At 43.8% G+C, this 19442-nt stretch overlaps 1 protein-coding gene across 1 annotated transcript in view; it reads right to left on the minus strand.

Annotated features, from left to right (window-relative positions):
• The window catches only part of DNAH6 (dynein axonemal heavy chain 6), a 2906060-nt gene that overhangs the window by 819477 nt on the left and 2067141 nt on the right, over positions 1-19442 (minus strand). Inside the window, exon 63 of the mRNA XM_030192089.1 lies at positions 7413-7646. Within this exon, the coding sequence (XP_030047949.1) occupies positions 7413-7646 (234 nt within the window). The remainder of the gene's footprint in view (positions 1-7412; positions 7647-19442) is intronic.

Here is a 19442-nt window from a genome sequence, read left to right on the forward strand (position 1 = left end):
GACAGAAGCAGTTCTTGTGGGGTTCTCATGGAAGTGTATGCTGTACTTGCACCAGCCTCTCACCTATAGAGTACCAAGTTCTTTGAGTGCTCCTCCTCCTGCTCCTTGCTTTAACAGCAGAAAGTCTCCATTAAGGAGGTGCAAGAGACACAAATGGTGACAGAATTCAGAAAGGCATGGGATGAACACAGAGAATCTCTAATTAGAAAATGGAAGTTATAAAAAACCTAAACTTTAAATGGCTGCTTGTGTGTAGATGTGTCACGTGACACATAGATGGTGACTGTGGTGTGATGAACTAGGGCCGATACTGGGAGACCTGTATGGTCTGCGTCTCATATATGGCAATCTGGTTTAAGATGGGCTGGAAAGGGTTAGACAGCAACCTTAGTGGCTAGAACACAAGGACAATGCTAGACAGACTTTTACGGTCTGTGTCCTGCAAATGAGAAGGTGAATAGGTTGGAGTGGGCTTCAAGGGCAACTCCAGCAGTTGGAACATAAGGATAGGGCCAGGCGGACTTCTATGGTTTATGTCCGAGAAACGCCACAGAAAGACCATAATCAAGTATATAATATCACATTCATTGTTGATTTAATCATGAATTGATAATGATTGTGACTACTGGGCAGACTGGATGGACTGATCCGGTTTTTATCTGCTGTCATTTATTATGTTACTATTAATCCTCTCTGCTCCCGGGCTGATGCGCAGACCTCAGCTCTGACATAGGCATGAGTATCAGATGTCACCTGACCTACTGCTGCGTGCATGTGGTGATCTCTTAGCACTCAGTGCCAGTGAATCAGAGAAGTTTCACATGTGTGCACCAGAGTGTTCCAACTTCAGTTCCTTCCTTGCCTGCAGTGCTGCAGCTCAAACCCAGAGAGAGAGACTGAGAGAGCCGTCAGCAATTAAATTCTTGGGGGGGATGGGCGGGGACGGGTTATATTCCCTTTGGGGACAGGCAGGGATGGGTTAGATTCCCCACGGGGACAGACGGGGGTGGGTTAGATTCCCTACGGGGATGAATGGGGATGGGTTGGATTCCAGTGGGGACGGGTGGGGATAGGTTGGATTTCTGTCCCCGTGTAACTCTCTAGTGTAAAACCTCTTACAACTATAAAAGCAGCAAAACTGCAAAAAGCTGACAAGCAGCTGTATTGAGTGTACTGTACAACAGAGAATTGCAGTGGTTCCCAAACCTGGTCCTTACTCCTGGAGGCACCCGCATTCCAGCCAGTCAGGTTTTCAGGATACCCACAATAAATATTCATGAAAGTTTTGCAAAGTTTGCATGCAGTGGTCCTGGAGGCTCCCCAGCCAGATTTCCAGGATACCCACATGCAGTGCAAACCTCTCTCATGACACTGCAGCAGCAGTAGACAATCTACGTTTCAAAGGTTTCTGAATCTGAATTTGACTGAGTCTGAGCTCTAGAATACTTATCAGAAGAGCGGATATTCTGCAACAACTTTGGTTGGCACTTGATATACATATGAAAGTCTTTGCATGTCATATGCTTAAAGTTGTGCTGCACAAAGAGAATTCCCTTTACAGATTCAACCAGAAGCTTGTTTCTCTCCTTTGTCCATTGGCTCTGCATTAAGGAAAAAACTCATTCAGTGTTAGCATTATGTGATCGAATCGCAAAGAAAAACTCTGCAATGATAAGACGTTCTGAGAAACATTCCTCAGTCTTGCATCTATTGAAGTACTTCACCCATTTCTCATGCGACAATAACTTTTCAAAATCTTCATTTTGGTTTGACTCAACAAATCTCTTCAAGTTGCAGAATTGATCAAAACATTTGCTATCGTCAATGTCTATTTCCTTTTCTTTGAGATATGCCACAGTTGCAAGAACTTCATCCCAACTTGGAATTTTAGAGAAAGCCATCCATGAAAATGCAGTGAACTCCTCCAGTGGCACGGTCCACATTTCCAAATATTCCAAACATGTGGTGTACAGCGAGGCTACTTGTGAACAAAATGCATCACAGTGGTCATCCAGTCCATCTTGATGCAACTTCTTTAACAACTCCTTCACCTTTAGTGACATGTGAGAACAGACTAGACAGATTTAAGGCAGTTCATAACCTCCAGTAGTGAGTTATTTTCACGTTCAATTTTTTCAATGTGTGAATGAAACACATTCATCAGCGAATGCATATGCCAAAGGTAAATCTCACTGAGATCATTTTCAAAGAAATTTCGGATCACAGCAGGTGGCTTTTCTTGAGACAAAAAGAAAGACTTCAAGGCTGGAAACATCTGCAACATGCAATGGATGCTAGGAAACAAAGACAGCCATCGAGTCTTGCAGTGATAAAGTAGCTAACGATATTCCACTTCAACAAATTCACAGTACTCTTTTTAATATTCAGTGCGAACAGTGTAGATTGAGAAATAGTTGTAAATTTTTAAAACTATTGACTCAATATCAACATCAAGTGTATCAGCGCCATGCTGAATGCAGTTATTCAAAACATGTGCTGGACAACCAATTCCAACTAACGTACCATTACCACTGCTTTTTCTTTTCATCTTCTTTAAATTAGCAAACACATTCTTGCCAGTAGCTCTATGCTGAACACCTCCAAAATTAGTATTACAATTATCTCCTGCAAAGGCTATACACTTCTGAAATAAGCTATCTCTGTCCAAGGTGTTCTTAATACATGTTGAAATTCTTTCTGCAGTTTCATCTGGAGTGCTATGCACATCAATGAGTTTCGACTGTAAACCACCATTTTTCCAATCGAAGTAGTAAATAAGAATTGGAAACAACTTCTGAGATCCATGATTACTACCATCTGTCAGGACCCCACAGTAGTGTACACAGTTTAGTGCTTTTACAACCACATCAACGGAATGCGGAGCCAGCACACTATTAACAATTGCTTCGGTTTTTGTTCGTGCACATGATATTTTTCGTGCAATGTTGGAGTCAGGTAATATTGTTTTTACTAACCTGCAACTGCTATGATGATGTTTAACTGCATGAAATGCCAATGTTCCTTCAACAGCCGAAACAGAATCATCAATTTTGGAACACGAAATCTGTAAGTTTCATAGATGAGCTTTCTCCCTGAACATTCTTAACATGTTTCGATGTTCTGATATGTGCCTCTAAATCAAGTGCACCTTTATCGCAACAGCAATATAAGTCCCACCACCACATGTTTTGCATTCCGCTTCTCTGTCATTTCGACCTGAACGAAAACATAGGTATTTCGCTTTCATCATATCAGTAAATTAAAAGTTTCGTTTCGGCATTTAAAGTTCGTAGCTCATGTTAGATGACTGTGCTCACTAGGTCAGTGCAGTGAAAACTCTGTAAACACAAACCAAGAAAACCATAATATCTACTCCTTGTGTGTCCAGGATTCCCACTATCTCCCTCTTCACTCTTCCACTTTCATCCTGTCTTCTTATCCAGCATATCTCCCCCATGCTCAACCTCATTCCCAGTTCCAAAACGTCTCCCACTTTCTTCCCCCCCCCCCATTGTCTGTTAAGCTATTAGGAATGAAAAACAAAAATGAGAATATTATGATGCCTTTGTATCACTCCATGGTGCAACTGCACCTTGAATACTGAGGAGTGCAATTCTGGTCACCATACCTCAAAAAAAATATAACGGAAGTAGAAAAGGTATAGAGAAGAGTGACAAAAATGGCAAACAGGATGACAGACTTCCCTATGAAGAAAGGATAAAGAGGCTAGGGTTCTTCACCTTGGAAAAGAGACAGCTGAATGGAGGTATGATAGAGGTCTATGAAATAATGAGTGGAGAGAAATGAGTAGACATGATGTATTGCTTGTTTACTATTTCCAAAAATACAAGGCCTAGGGGGTCATATGCAACGAAACTACTGAGTAGTAAATGTAAAACAAACTGGAGAAAATATTTCTTCACTCACAACATGTAATTCAATTCTGGAATTTGTTGCCAGAGAGTGTGTGGTAAAACAGTTAGCTTGCAGGGTTTTAAAAAGGTTTCAATAATTTCCTAAAAGAAAAAGCTAATAGACAGAACTAGGGTGGGGAAAGGGGATGAGTGCTGAATCGGTACTGCCTGGCAGGTGAAAGCCATTCTTAACATGGACTGTCTTGGAAAATCCACTTCTTATTTCTAGGATAATGCAGCATTGGGGTGCTGAAATTTTTTTACAGGTGATGCAGCATTCCCCTGCCCCTCCCCTCCCAGACAGTTCCAGTCCCCCCCCTCCCTCCCTCTGAGTTCCAGGGCCCCCCCTCTGAGTTCCAGGGCCCCCCCTCTCTCTCTCCAAGTTCCAGGCCCCCCTGCCCCCTCTCTCCCTCCCTTCTTCAAGTTCCAGGGTTCCTCCCCCCCCCCCTCCGAATTATACCCTCTGAATTTTAAAGATCGTCGATCTACTAGTTATTATTTACCTCACTACCTCAGGTTATGGCGGCGTCTAAGGGCAGCAAGGGGCACACAGACAGACATCAGACCATCCAGACTCTGCAGCCTCATCGTCGACTCGGTTATGGAGGGCTGAGAAGGCGGCAAGCTGCAGTAGCAGTAACTGCACCTGCGTGCAGCGTGCAGGATCATCACATCAGCTGATGCTGATCTGCAGGCAGGCAGGCAGGCGCTGGCTGGCACGCACACGCACAGACGCTGCCTGTAGCCTGCCTGCATCGGCCCACGCATCAGAGGAGTCAGGTTGGAGGACGAGGACAGGTCATGTGATGTGATGACCCATCCCAACGAAACCCGGACAAATTGAGGAAATGCTGAAATCCGCCCGGACTCCCGATGGCGCCCTCAAAAAGAGGACATGTCCGGGGAAATCCAGACGAATGGTAACCCTACTCCACCATCCTATTCTCTGACCTTTTTCCTCTTATTTTACTGTTAACCGTATAGAACTCTCATTAGACGAATTTGCACTATATCAAGCACAATAAAAAATAAAATAAATCTTGCGAGACTTCTGTGGAAGTCTCACAAGGCCACAACTTGAACTTTCAGCAGCCATTTTGAAGCAACACCCGGGAGAGAGAGGTCTGCGGCAGCACCGGGCAGGAAAGAAGGAGCTCTTTGCTGCCTCCGAAGAGGCCACTAGACCACCAGGGAACGACAATAAGATACAGGAGGGGAGGGGAGGACAGAACACCCTGAGGCATGCCTGCCCGCAAACTCAGACAAATGGGCAGGCTGGCAAAACCTGCCCGGACGCCCCGCGGTGTCCTCAAAAAGAGGACATGTCCAGGTAAAACCGGACATATGGTAACCCTATCTTCACCCCTCTAGTCCTCTCTCCACAACTCCACTCCTAGGCTCTGTCACCACTACCCAACCTCTTTTCTCCTTTCAGCTGCTTTCTGCTACCTCCAGCTCTTCACAGCAGTATTCTCTCTCCCAGCCAAAAAGCCCTTTCCAACATGTTCACCCTTTTGTTCTCCTAGTACTTTGACTTTTTAACCTCAACTTCTAAATGTATTACTTTGACAAAACATGTAAAATTGTCATGCCAATACAGTTAGTCTTTTATTTTTCTTTTCTCAGTGTCTATCTGCTACTTCCCTTCTCTCCTTTGGTAGCTGTAGACAGGAAGTACATCTATCTCTAGGCTTCAGTTGTTCCCTCTTCCTCCTGCTCAGTGTTGCCAGGTGGAAAATTTTTTTCCCACCCAATGCAGCATAAAAACCGCCCAAAACCCGCCCAAACTCAAACCCCGCCCCTGACACCCCCACCCCCGCGTCATCACCCCGCCCCTGCCGTCATCAACCCCGCCCCCGTCATCAGCCCCGCCTCCCTCGTCACTAACCCCGCCCAAAACGTCACTAACCCCGCCCAAACACGTCACTAACCCCGCCCCCCGCGGCCGAAAAAGCCGCCCAAAAAACTGTCCTGAAGCCCAAAAAGCAGCCCAAAAAACCGCAACCCGCCGCGGGCAAAAATTTCCCGCAGCGGGTTGCGGAAAACCGCCCAATTGGGCGGGAAAACCGCCCATCTGGCAACCCTGCTCCTGCTACCCATTGGTCAGGCAAGCCAGCCAGTAGGCTGCACAAGGAGTAGAGAGCAGTAGCTGGGATACAAAAGCACCTCCTTCCTGCCTTCTCCTCCTGCTCTATAGCATGGAGCTTTCTTTTATAAATTTAATAAAGTACAGCATAAAATATCAGGGGTGCCCAGGCACCCATAACACCCACAGAGCTGGGTCCTAATAAACATGGGTTTCCTATCATATTATAAATCATAAAATTATACTGCTTTGTCACCAGCTGGTAACTCACATATCTCTTGCTGTTTTTCATTAGAATGGTTTTTTCACTTATATATTCTGAGATTGTCTCATTTTCCTCACACTGTCTTGACCTGAGAAAGAAAATTCTTGCCTTTGAAAGTTGGTGAAAAAATGTATTGTTAGTCCAATAAAAAAAGGCAACATCTTATTTTTTTTTCAATTTCTATTTATAATCATATTTTATAAAAGGCCCCCTGAACAAGCAGCCTAATTTTATTTGGACTGCTCAAACCATAATTTAGAATCTGTGTGCCCCTCAGTCATCAAATAGCAGTATTGTAAAATCGATATTTACACATGTGTGCTATATGACCATTCTAAAATGAGCTTCTACTATAAAGTAGAGATGATGTACAATAAAACATGGGTTAAATGTATTAAAGTTTTTTTCAGTTTATGTCTATGGAGGAAAGTTTAATACATCTGGAGAAAAGTTTGATAATGATGTGTCTTAATATTAATTTCACAATATATTGTACTGTTGAACACAACATACAGTTAAAAGATCCACAGAGTATAGCGGAAGACAGTAAAATGTTTGCTTAATTTCCTATAAGTCCTACACAAACATAATGGACAATTTTTAGACCAACCACTTTTGGATAAATTGAGTGAGTGTTTTTTACTCACAGACTTAAAGTAAGTTTCAAAGAGAAAGTAAGCAAATATATGATTCCCTTTGAAACTTGCAAGCATAATGTACTCACAAAGTTTTGCAGCTGCTTTTTCTGTGGGTAACGTTTTTCTCTGCTGAATAACATGTGCAGATTTGAAAATAAAAATATGGATTATTTTCTGAGCTCACCTCTCTTAATTGTAGTAAAATAATTCACATTGTAAACCTATGCAAATTTTGTTTGATTTTTTTAATTTTTAGAAATATGTTTATTTAGAGTTTAACAAGATACAGTAACAGGCCTATAGTCTATTACATTCAAATCCCAGGAAACACTTGTAGACATGGCCTGCAAATATTTTTAGCCAAACTGAGGGAGGGAGGACAGTTTTCAAATAGTCTATGCAAGTAATGGCTACATAGCCATTATCATCATACGGTTCATATAATTACTGTGTACACAGTTAAATAATAATGTGTTGCTTAAGTTTTCATTAGAGAATTCAAAGCATACCTTATCTAAACCTGCTGCTCCTCTGAGAAAAAAATTCCATTCTGATTCAGTGATTTCATCTTTCTGCCGCATGATTTCCACACAAAGCATAAAACTATATATAAGTTTATGCTGTTCAAAAAGGCCTCGTGAAATGTTAGTATAGGCTGTTAAAATTGTTTGACTAAGCAGTGTTGCCAGACGCAGGTTTAGATCATTACTTTTTTCAGAAGTATCAATTGTTGTATTAAATATCTACAGAAATAAAAAGTATATGTAAGGGTGCAATTAACTTCCTTAATAGCATATAAATAAATATTTAGTGCAGGCTTTTATTTTTCTTCTTCTTTTTTAAATGTTTGAAATTTAAATATATACAAAATAGGAATAATTTCATTTTTAAGCAAACCATTAGGGTCATCCACCAAAAATAGGAAACAAATAAAGAAAACTCCTCACTCTATCCCAAGTCCACTAAGAGAAGATCCCAAGAGCTCTAACAGTTTTAGGGGCCCTTTTACTAAGCCACATAAGTGTCTACACGCGCCCAACACATGCCAAAATGGAGTTACCGCCTGGCTACCGCATGGTTCTTCCAGTAATTTCATTTTTGGCTAGCGTCGAATACGCATGGCTGAAGATAATTTTTATTTTCGGATGTGCGTATCAGACATGTGCCAAGTGACATTTTATGCACATAGGTCATTACCACCCCAGTTACTGAGTGAGACTTTACCGCTAGGTCAATGGCTGGCAGTGAGGTCGCAGACCCAAAATGGATGCACGGCAATTTTGATTTTGCCGCACATTCATTTTCAGCAAAAATTTTTTAAAAAGCCTTTTTTTACAGGCGCACTAAAAAATGAATTGGCGTGCACCCAAAACCAGCACCTACACTACCACAAGCCATTTTTCAGTACACCTTAGTAAAAGGACCCCTTAGTAACTAAACCATAATGAAAGGGAAAAAATTCTTAGAGAGAGAGAATACAATAACACTATTCTTCGAGCAAACTATCAAGCAGTACTACTAGGTTTAGGCTGATCTACATTGCCTGTCTCCACAATCTTGTTACTCAAAGTTAAAGTTAGTTGAAATGGTTCAAAGAAAATATTCTTTTTTCTTGATATTTTATTTAATACATTTACAGGAAAATTTAAATATAAAACAAAGATACTTTCCTGTAGCGGGTATTCTCCAAGAACAGCAATTTATTTATTTATTTATGTATAGCATTTATACCCTGTTCTTTCTCGCTTGATAGCAGGCTCAGTGCGGCTTACAAGATTTGCAATCCCGAATTGCCTGGTCTGGAGCTTCTAACAAGCTTTAACAAAGCTTTTGTGGAGCGTGAGACATGCTCCAGCACAAATGCGTGAATGCCTTCCCACCCACCGTGACAGCATGGTTACCGCAAATAAATACTACAGCAAGAAAAAGTAAAAATAGGAGACAACTCCAAGGGGAGGTTGTAGGGTTTATGAGAATATAAGGCCTGCTAGCCTCAGAGAATACTTGCAACAGGTAAGTATCTTCACTTTCTCTGAGGACAAACAGGCCACAATTCTCACAATTGAGATATCCCTAGTATCCAGGCTCACTGAAAACAACAAACATTGGTCAATTGGGCTTCGCAATGGCGAGGACAGAACTCAGATTAACGAAACTATATACAAACTGAGTGAGAATGCAGCATGGAATAGAATAAAATGGGCCTAGGGAAGTTGGATTCTAGACCCCAAACAGATTCTGCAACACTGTCTGTCTGAACCGAATGTCGCGTCGGGTATCCTGCTCAAGGCAGTAATGAGATGTGAATATGTGGACTGCAGACATCGCAGCCTTACAAATTTCTTCAGTTGAGGATGACCGCAAGTGGACTACCATCGCAGCCATGGCTCTGACATTGTAACCCTTGACATGACCCTCCAGGGTCAGCCCAGCCTAGCCTGGGCATAAGTGAAAGAAATGCAATCTGCCAGTCAATTAGAGATTATGCGTTTTGCGATGGTGACCCCCATCCTGTTGGGATCAAAAGAAACAAAAAGTTGGGCAGACTGTCTGTACAGCCTAGTCCGCTCCATGTAATAGGTCAATGCTCGCTTGCAGTCCAAGATGTGCAAGGCGCTCTCACCAGGATGGGCATGAGGCCAGGTAAAACATATTGGCAAGACAATCGACTGGTTCAGATGGAATTCTGACACAACCTTTGGTGGGTGCGTGCGGAGGACTATTCTATTGTGATGAAACAGTATAAGGTGCATCCACTATTAGGGCCTAAAGCTCGCTGACACTATGAGCTGAAGTAACAGCCACCAAGAAAATGACTTTCCAGGTCAAGTACTTCAGATGGCAGGAATTCATCAGCTGGGTGAGAATGACATTGAGGTCCCATGACACAGGTGGAGGTTTGACAGGGAAATTTGACAAAAGCAAACCTCTCATGAAGCGAACAACTAGAGGCCATCCAGAGATGGACTTCTTACCCTCTACATGCTGATAAGCACTAATTACACTGAGGTGAACCCTTACTGAGTTGCTCTTAAGACCACATTCAGAAAGATGTAGAAGGTATTCAAGCCGGGTCTCTATAGGGCAAGAAAGAGGATCTGGGGCCTTGCCCTCACACCACACAGCAAACCTCCTCTTATGGAACCGTTCCTGGAAGCCAGCAAGACCCGGGAGACACCCTCTGAAAGACCCAAGGAAGCAAATTCTAGGCTCTCAACATCCAGGCTGTGAGGTCCAGAGACTGAAGGTTGGGATGCAGAAGAGATCCCTCATTCTGTGTCATGAGGGTCAGAAAACAATTCAATCTCCATGGTTCTTTGGAGGATAACTCCAGAAGGAGAGGAAACCAGATCTGCTGAGGCCAGTAAGGCACGATCAAAATCTTGGTCCCTTGGTCTTGCTTCAGCAAAGTCTTCCCCATGAGACGATATGTATACAGAAGACCCCCGATGAAGGAGGAAGGCATCTGACGCTAGTCTGTTGTAGGCCTGGAGCCTGAAACAGAACTGAGGGACTTTGTGATTCATGTGAGTGGCAAAGAGATCCACCAAGGGGGAACCCCACGCTCATGTTGAGAGACCACTCATGTGGTTGCCTAACCCTGCTCAGTCTGACAGCCAGGCTGTTGTTTTTTCCCGCAGATAAGTGGCTCGAAGGAACATGCCATACCCATCGCCACATCCGGATGATGTGATCCAGTGCCCCCTGCTTGTTGGTGTAATACATGGCAACTTGATTGTCCATTTGAATGGGTACAATTTGGTGAAACAGCCAATCTCTGAAAGCCTTTAGAGTGTTCCAGATCGCCTGAAGCTCCAGGTGCTTGATCTGCAGACTTGTTTCCTGGGCGGACCAAGCCCCTTCAGTCAGAAGACCCATGAGCTCCCCAACCCAGGAGAGATGCATCCATCATCAGCACATTTAGTGGCTGAGGAATTTGGAATGGAAGTCCCAGAGTCAAATTGGATCGAATGATCCACCATAGCAGGGAGCGAGCAAACTGTGGGGATACACGGATGACATATTTCAGACTCCCTGTGGCTTGGCACCACTGAAAAGCCAGAGTCCATTGGGCAGATCTCATGTGAAGGCATGTCATGGGTGTTACATAAACTGTAGATGCCATGTGGCACAACAACCTTAACATTTGCCGAACCGAACCTGAGAAGCAAGTGTAACTAGAGTGTCTGCTTTTGTGCCCGGGAGAAAGGCTCGAACCTTCTATGTATCGAGCAGGGTTCCAATGAATTCCAATTGCTGGGCAGGGTGATGATGGGACTTGAGGCAGTTTAAAGCAAACCCTAGTAGCTCGAGCACCTGAATAGTACTTTGCATGGACTCCCAAGCACCATCCTCTGATGTGCTCTTCACCAGCCAATCATCGAGATAAGGGAACACATGGATTCCCAATCTGCTTAGTGATGCTGCAACTACTGCTAGACATTTGGTAAAGCCTCTGGGAGCTGATATGAGGCCAAAGGGCAACACGCAGTACTGGAAGTGGTATGTTCCCAGCCAAAATTGTAGATACTTCCAGTGGGCTGGAAGTATCGGGATATGAGTATATGCATCCATCAAGTCCAGAGAGTATATCCAATTGTTTTCCTGAATCATCGGGAAAAGGGTGCCCAGGGAAAACATCCTGAACTTTTCTTTGACCAGGAATGTGTTCAGGGCCCTTAGAAGTAGGATGGGATGCATCTCCCCTGTCTTCTGTAGTATGAAGAAGTACCTGGAATAGAATCCCTGTCCTTCCTCCCCTGGTGGAACAGGCTTGACCACATGGGCCTTCAGAAGGGCTGAGAGTTCCTCTGTAATACCTGCTCATGTTGAGAGCTGAAGTAATAAGCTTTTGGTGGGCAATTTGGAGGTTTGTGACGCCAATTTAAGGCATATCTAAGACAGACTATTTGGAGAACCCACTGGTCGGAGGTTATAAGAGGCCACCTTTTGTGGAAAAACTTCAGCCTCCACCTGACCAGTAAGTCATCCGGGAAAGACACTTGGACAGCTACTATGCTCTGTTGGAGCTGGTCAAAAGCTCGTCCCTTGCTTTGACTGGGGAGCAGCAAGGGCCTTAGGTCCATGATGTTAATGAGAAAAAGCATGCTTGGGGCTGAACTCGAGCAGGCTGGCAAGAGAAGGTGGTGTACTTACATCTGATCCATAAGGCGTCTGGCGGGAGAGAGAAGAGACGGTATCAGTGTTTCTTGATTTGGTCAGTGACCTCCTCAACCTTTTCTCCAAAAAGGTTATCCCCCTGGCATGGAACATCCGCCAACCTCAGCTGAACTACAGGTTCCAAGTCAGAAACACGCAGCCATGAGAGTCTGCGTATTGCTATACTTTGGGCAGAGACCTGGATGCCACATCAAAAGTGTTACATGTGCCAGTTGGCCAGGAACTTATGACACACCTTCTGCTGCTTGACCACCTGGCGCAGTGACTCAGTCTGCTCTGGTGGGAGAGAATCAGTCAAGTCTAGAAGCTTGTGCACCGAGTCCTGCAAGAAAATGCTTGTGAAGAGTAGGTATGACTGAATACATGATATGAGCATAGAGGCTAGGAACATCTTCCTTCCAAAAGAGTCCAAGGTTCTAGCTTCTCTGACTGGGGGCGCAAAGACATAATCTCTAGAACTCCTGACTCTTTTGAGAGCAGATTCCACTACCATGGAATGATGGGGCAACTGGAGCTTATCAAATCCAGGTGTGTTGTGGATTGAGTACATAGTGTTGATTTTCTTGAGCAGGACAGGGACTGACAGAAGGAACTCCCAATTCCGAACAAGAACCTCCTGGAGTACCTCATGGAGAGGGACAGTCACAGCCTCCCTAGGAGTGACTCGTTGTTCAGGACTGAGAGCATTCTGGCCCTGGGATTGTACTCCACCTCTAAAGAAAATGGAATGGCCTCAGCCATTTCCTTCACAAAAAAGGGGGGGAAGGCTCTTCAGAGGAGATTTTCTCCTTTCCAGTGGAGGGGAGGGATCAGAGGGGATGCCATAGGACTCTTCCTCCAAAAAGTACCGTGGATCTTCTTCCAACTCCCATGAGTGCTCCTCATCAGTACCAGACTAAACCTTCTCATAGGAGGGCTGAGACCAAGCCTGCCTCAACTTGGAGGAACCATGTCCTTGAGAAGGGCATTGAGGAGTTGGCTTCCACCTCTACTCCGGTGAAGCTTCCTCTACTGACGTTGAGGGAGTGCCGGCCTGGGTGGCAGTCAATACCGGGGCCACATGCGACATTGGTGTCGGAGGCCACACTGCACGCTGAGTGCCGCGGGGCCACAATGGCAGGATAGGCACAAGCATCCATGATACTGATGCACACCATTGCAAGAGGCCATCAAGCATCTCAGGGAACAAGGCCCAGATGCGCTCAGATAGTTGCTGGGTCCTGGGTGCTGGGAGACTGACGCATCAGCACCTTCTGAACAGAGGGGGAGCAGTCCTCTTACAACCGATGCTTCTTGGGTGCCGAATCCATTGACGTCCTGGAGCTCCAGGCACTATGCGTTGAGGATGATTGATGCCGATGCTTCTTGGCCTTCGCATGAAGATCGACATCAGGGCTCCTCAGTGCCAATGAGGACGATGTCAAATCCTCATGCCTCGGGGTCGGATCCGACGCTGGATGGTCCCAGGGGCCCTGCACAGCAGTCAGCGTCAAGACAGGTGGAAACCTACTGCTTGTTGATTTTAGAACTAAAGGCTGAAAATGGTAACACAGCTACCAATCTATCTTCCTCCCAATTTTGTTTGTACTGTAATAGTAAATCGCGGTGTGCAAACTTAGCCCTCAGATATGCTTTTCTGATAATTTTGAAGGGATATTCTCGCTCCAAAAATCGAGTGATGAACCTAGAAGCTTGATCTTCAAAACAAATGCGTTTCAGACGTAAAAACGGACTGGTAGGTAGACTAGCTCTCAGACGGTAGGGATGGGAACTAGAAAAATGTGGTAAGGTGTTCTGGGCTGTAGGTTTTTGATACAAGGGGTTTGTATTTTATTATCCATCCTGTAGACCCCGACATCCAAGAATTCTAACCCCAACTTGTCATAATGCATTGTAAATTTCAGATTAGATTGTAAAGAATTAAGCCAACTTGCAAACTCCATTAACCCTTGTAAAGACCCATTTCAGATGGAAAAAATGTTGTCCAGATATTGTCTCCATAAAGAAATATTTTTAAAACCTTCTGTCCCATATATATATTGACCTTCAAATTTTGCTAAATAAAAAGAGTAGCTATGGTGGATGCTGCAGATGCCCCCATAGCCACTGAATTTGGTCATAGAAATCATTCTGGAACCAGAAATTTTTTTTTTGTAATAACCAACTAAGCCAGCTGCAAAAGAAATTCTTTAGAGATAAGTTGTGATGGTGATCTTTTATCTAACACACTTGCCACCAAATCCAGGGCATCCTGTTGTGGTATAACAGTGAATAAAGAAATTACATCTATGGTTACAAAGATTGAATCCGCTAACAGATCAATTGATTAAAGGCACCATAAAAAAATCTGTTGTATCCTGTAAATATGAAGCAACCTGACTAGCCATCATTTTCAAAAAAACAGACCAAAAACTGAGATAACGGTTCTAAAATTGAATTTCTCAGGGCCACAATAGGGCGACCTGGAGGGTCACAAATATCCTTATGCACTTTAGGCAAGAAATAGATTCTAGGGGTAGTAGGATGTTCTGTAATTAGAAATTTAGTTTCCCTCAAAGTCAGCATCGATTTAGAAAAATCTTTCTCAACCAACTCTTTAATTATTGTTAGGAGTTGTGGGGTAGGATCTGAAGATAACGTTTTATAAGTATTGATGTCTTGTAGTTGTCTATATCCTTCCATTAGATATTTCTCTTTACACCACAAAGTCACTGCTCCACCTTTGTTGGCACGAAGAATTATCATCTCCGTTTGATTCTGCAAAGCAACCAAGGCTTCCCACAATGGGATGGAAAGATTCCAGCTAGCAAATTTCTTCTTTTGATACTTCTTCAAATTTCTAGATCATGCAATACACACTTTTGAAATGCCAAAACTGATGGATCTAAATTCTCAAAGGGCAACCATGATAATCAAGGTTTAACAAAGGAGATATCAGGAGCTGGTGGATTTGTCCAAAAAAATGTCTAAGATGTAATTTTCTAAAAAATGTATACAGTGCCACAAGTGTTGCAAAGGGATCATAGGATGGAGGAACAAATCCCAAACCCAGATTGCCTGAAGCTCCAGGTGACTGATCTGCAGACCTGTTTCCTGGGTGGACCAAGTCCCTTGAGTTTGAAGCCCTATGAGCTCCCCAACCCAGGAGAGATGCATCCATCATCAGCACATTTTGTCGCTGAGAAATTTGGAATGGAAGTCCCAGAGTCAAATTGGATTGAATGGTCCACTCTTAGCAACGAGCGAGCAAACTGCGGGGATACTCGGATGACATCTTCCAGACTCCCTGTGGCTTGGCACCACTGAGAAGCCAGAGTCCACTGGGCAGATCTTATGTGAAGGCATGTCATGGGTGTTACATAAACTGTAGATGCCATGTGGCACAACAACCTCAACATTTGCCAAGTCGTGACTTGCTGAGAGGCTAGAGTGTCTGTTCGAGTGCCTGGGAGAAAGTTTTGAACTTTCTATGTATCGAGCAGGGCTCCAATGAATTCCAATTGCTGGGCAGGGCGATGATGGGACTTGGGGTAGTTTAAAACAAACCCTAGTAGCTCAAGCACCTAAATATCGTGACTGAATAGATATGAATGGGCTGGAGTGTAAATTTTAAGGGGTTTGACATTAGCTTCAGAACTTAGTTTAAGAACAGTGCTAGACAGACCTGATCTGGAGACATTCAGGGTCTCCAATGCTTGTGCCCTTGCTTGCAGCTCTCGGTGGCTTCTCTCAACTTTGGTTAGCTGCCATTGCAGCTCTGCACATAGGCGCCGACTCCGTGGGTGCTGTGGGTGCTGTGGATGCTCGAGCACCCCCAATATTTTGAAACCTGCCGTCCTTGCTTTCCTGCAGCTCAGCCAGCGCTTAAAACTGATTTTACCTGAACAGCAGTGAAAGCAAAGCAGGGCAAAGCACAGCAGGCTGCCTCTCTGAGTGTCCCGCCCTCATTTCCTGTTTATACAAGGGCAGGAGGTTGAGAGAGATAAGGAGAGAAGACAAGAGGCAGCCTGCTGTGCTGTGCTGTGCTTTGCTTTCACTGCCCTTCAGTCAGGTAAATCAAAGCAATAGATTTTAAACTAACAGGAGGTAGAAAAAAGTTTAATTTGTGTCGTCCTCTTATTTCATGAAAAATGTGTCTTTGAAAGTGAGACTAAAGTGTCCTAAGGGCTCAGGTTTAGGGTTATTTTTTTTCTTTTCAGTTAATGGCCATGATTTGTCTTAATATTTATAATAAATTTCTCCTGCCTGCACCCCTCAAACAGACTGCAAGCACTGAGTCTTTCCCGATTAAATGGTGCTCTGTTTTATCTCTGGCTGCTGTTACAAATGTTTAAAAAGGTCAAATGTCATTTGAACCTTAAACTGCTGTGACACATAACTGATGAGAAACCAAAAGGAGATTGTGCAATGGCAAGAAAAACATTTTTTGTTCCCTGTTTTAAAATTTGAATTGAAATGCTAAAGAAGAGTTTATGGTTCTTGTAGCCAGAGAATGTAGAAAAATCACTTTGCATTTTGAAAAGAAGTAGCCTGTTCAGAAGTTTGGGCAGACATTAGCAAGGATCTGGGCAGGGTTAGTGTCTTTGTGCTGCACTTTTAATAGGAGTGGTATGTTAAGCCTTATTCGTTTACTATTGGAACCAGCTGCTCCTGAGCTTTGTGTAGTAGACTATATATTGTATTCTGAGCATAATTTGAAGAATGGGAACTAGGGAACTATCCATAAATAGTAAAATATGCACAGTGTTTCCTTTGAAATACAATCTCAAATGAGAATAGGATGAAATGTAGAATAAAAAGCAGTGAATTTATTGCTCCTCAAAGAGCCTCAGTGCTGCTCTATGTCTTGGAACATGGTATGTGGAGAAAGTGCCCTGCAAAATCAGACAGGGTTCTGTATACATGTGTGGTATGGTTACTCTTCACCTGTGCCACACTGCAGTGAACACAGAATGATGGATGCATCTGGTTCTAGATTGTAAGCGCTCTGAGCAGGGACTGTCTTTTTGTGTATGGTGTACAGTGCTGCGTATGCCTTGTAGCGCTATAGAAATGATAAGTAGTAGTAGTAGTATGGATGGGAGGGCAGGGGAGAGAGGAGAATTACTGGATATGGATGGGGAGAGGGCAGAGGAGAGAGGAGAAAAACTACACATGGATGGAGAAAATAGACGCTGGATGGAAAGAGGGAAGAGAGGGGGCTGACGCTGGATGGAAAGGAAAGAGAGGGGGGGCAGATGGTGGAAGGAAAGGGGGGAGATAGGGGGTAGACGCTGGATGGAAAGGGGGGAGATAGGGGGTAGACGCTGGATGGAAAGGGGGAAAGTTAAAGATCAAGGAAAGAAGAAACAAGAGACTGGGACCAAAACAATTAGAAACAGTAAACGGCCAGACCACAAAGGTAGGAAAAAATGAATTTTATTTTTAGTTTAGGATAAAGTAGTGTGGTAGCTGTGTTAATAAATACAGAAAATGGAAGTAAGGTGATATCTTTACTGGACTAATTTTAATACATTTTTGACTAATCTTTGGAGACCAAACCCTCCTTTCTTATGTCAGAATAGAATACTATAACAGCAGTATACTGTCCTGACCTGAAAGCTAATTGAAAAATGTATTTAGTCCACTAAAATGATATCATATTTTCCATTTTTTGTTTTATTTGTATTTGTTAACCTATAAGTACATAAGTACATAAGTAGTGCCATACTGGGAAAGACCAAAGGTCCATCTAGCCCAGCATCCTGTCACCGACAGTGGCCAATCCAGGTCAAGGGCACCTGGCACGCTCCCCAAACGTAAAAACATTCCAGACAAGTTATACCTAAAAATGCGGAATTTTTCCAAGTCCATTTAATAGCGGTCTATGGACTTGTCCTTTAGGAATCTATCTAACCCCTTTTTAAACTCCGTCAAGCTAACCGCCCGTACCACGTTCTCCGGCAACGAATTCCAGAGTCTAATTACACGTTAGGTGAAGAAAAATTTTCTCCGATTCGTTTTAAATTTACCACACTGTAGCTTCAACTCATGCCCTCTAGTCCTAGTATTTTTGGATAGCGTGAACAGTCGCTTCACATCCACCCGATCCATTCCACTCATTATTTTATACACTTCTATCATATCTCCCCTCAGCCGTCTCTTCTCCAAGCTGAAAAGCCCTAGCCTTCTCAGCCTCTCTTCATAGGAAAGCCGTCCCATCCCCACTATCATTTTCGTCGCCCTTCGCTGTACCTTTTCCAATTCTACTATATCTTTTTTGAGATACGGAGACCAGTACTGAACACAATACTCCAGGTGCGGTCGCACCATGGAGCGATACAACGGCATTATAACATCCGCACACCTGGACTCCATACCCTTCCTAATAACACCCAACATTCTATTCGCTTTCCTAGCCGCAGCAGCACACTGAGCAGAAGGTTTCAGCGTATCATCGACGACGACACCCAGATCCCTTTCTTGATCCGTAACTCCTAACGCGGAACCTTGCAAGACGTAGCTATAATTCGGGTTCCTCTTACCCACATGCATCACTTTGCACTTGTCAACATTGAACTTCATCTGCCACTTGCACGCCCATTCTCCCAGTCTCGCAAGGTCCTCCTGTAATCATTCACATTCCTCCTGCGACTTGACGACCCTGAATAATTTTGTGTCATCGGCGAATTTAATTACCTCACTAGTTATTCCCATCTCTAGGTCATTTATAAATACATTAAAAAGCAACGGACCCAGCACAGACCCCTGCGGGACCCCACTAACTACCCTCCTCCACTGAGAATACTGGCCACGCAATCCTACTCTCTGCTTCCTATCTTTCAACCAGTTCTTAATCCATAATAATACCCTACCTCCGATTCCATGACTCTGCAATTTCTTCAGGAGTCTTTCGTGCGGCACTTTGTCAAACGCCTTCTGAAAATCCAGATATACAATATCAACCGGCTCCCCATTGTCCACGTTTGCTTACCCCCTCAAAAAAATGCATTAGATTGGTGAGGCAAGACTTCCCTTCACTAAATCCGTGCTGACTTTGTCTCATCAGTCCATGTTTTTGTATATGCTCTGCAATTTTATTCTTAATAATAGCCTCCACCATCTTGCCCGGCACCGACGTCAGACTCACCGGTCTATAATTTCCCGGATCTCCTCTGGAACCCTTCTTAAAAATCGGAGTAACATTGGCTACCCTCCAGTCTTCCGGTACTACACTCGATTTTAGGTACAGATTGCATATTTCTAACAGTAGCTCCGCAAGTTCATTTTTTAGTTCTATTAATACTCTGGGATGAATACCATCAGGTCCCGGTGATTTACTACTCTTCAGCTTGCTGAACTGACCCATTACATCCTCC

The sequence above is a fragment of the Microcaecilia unicolor genome, chromosome 2 (genome assembly GCF_901765095.1).
Source record: "Microcaecilia unicolor chromosome 2, aMicUni1.1, whole genome shotgun sequence".
Classification (NCBI taxonomy): Eukaryota; Metazoa; Chordata; class Amphibia; order Gymnophiona; family Siphonopidae; genus Microcaecilia; species Microcaecilia unicolor.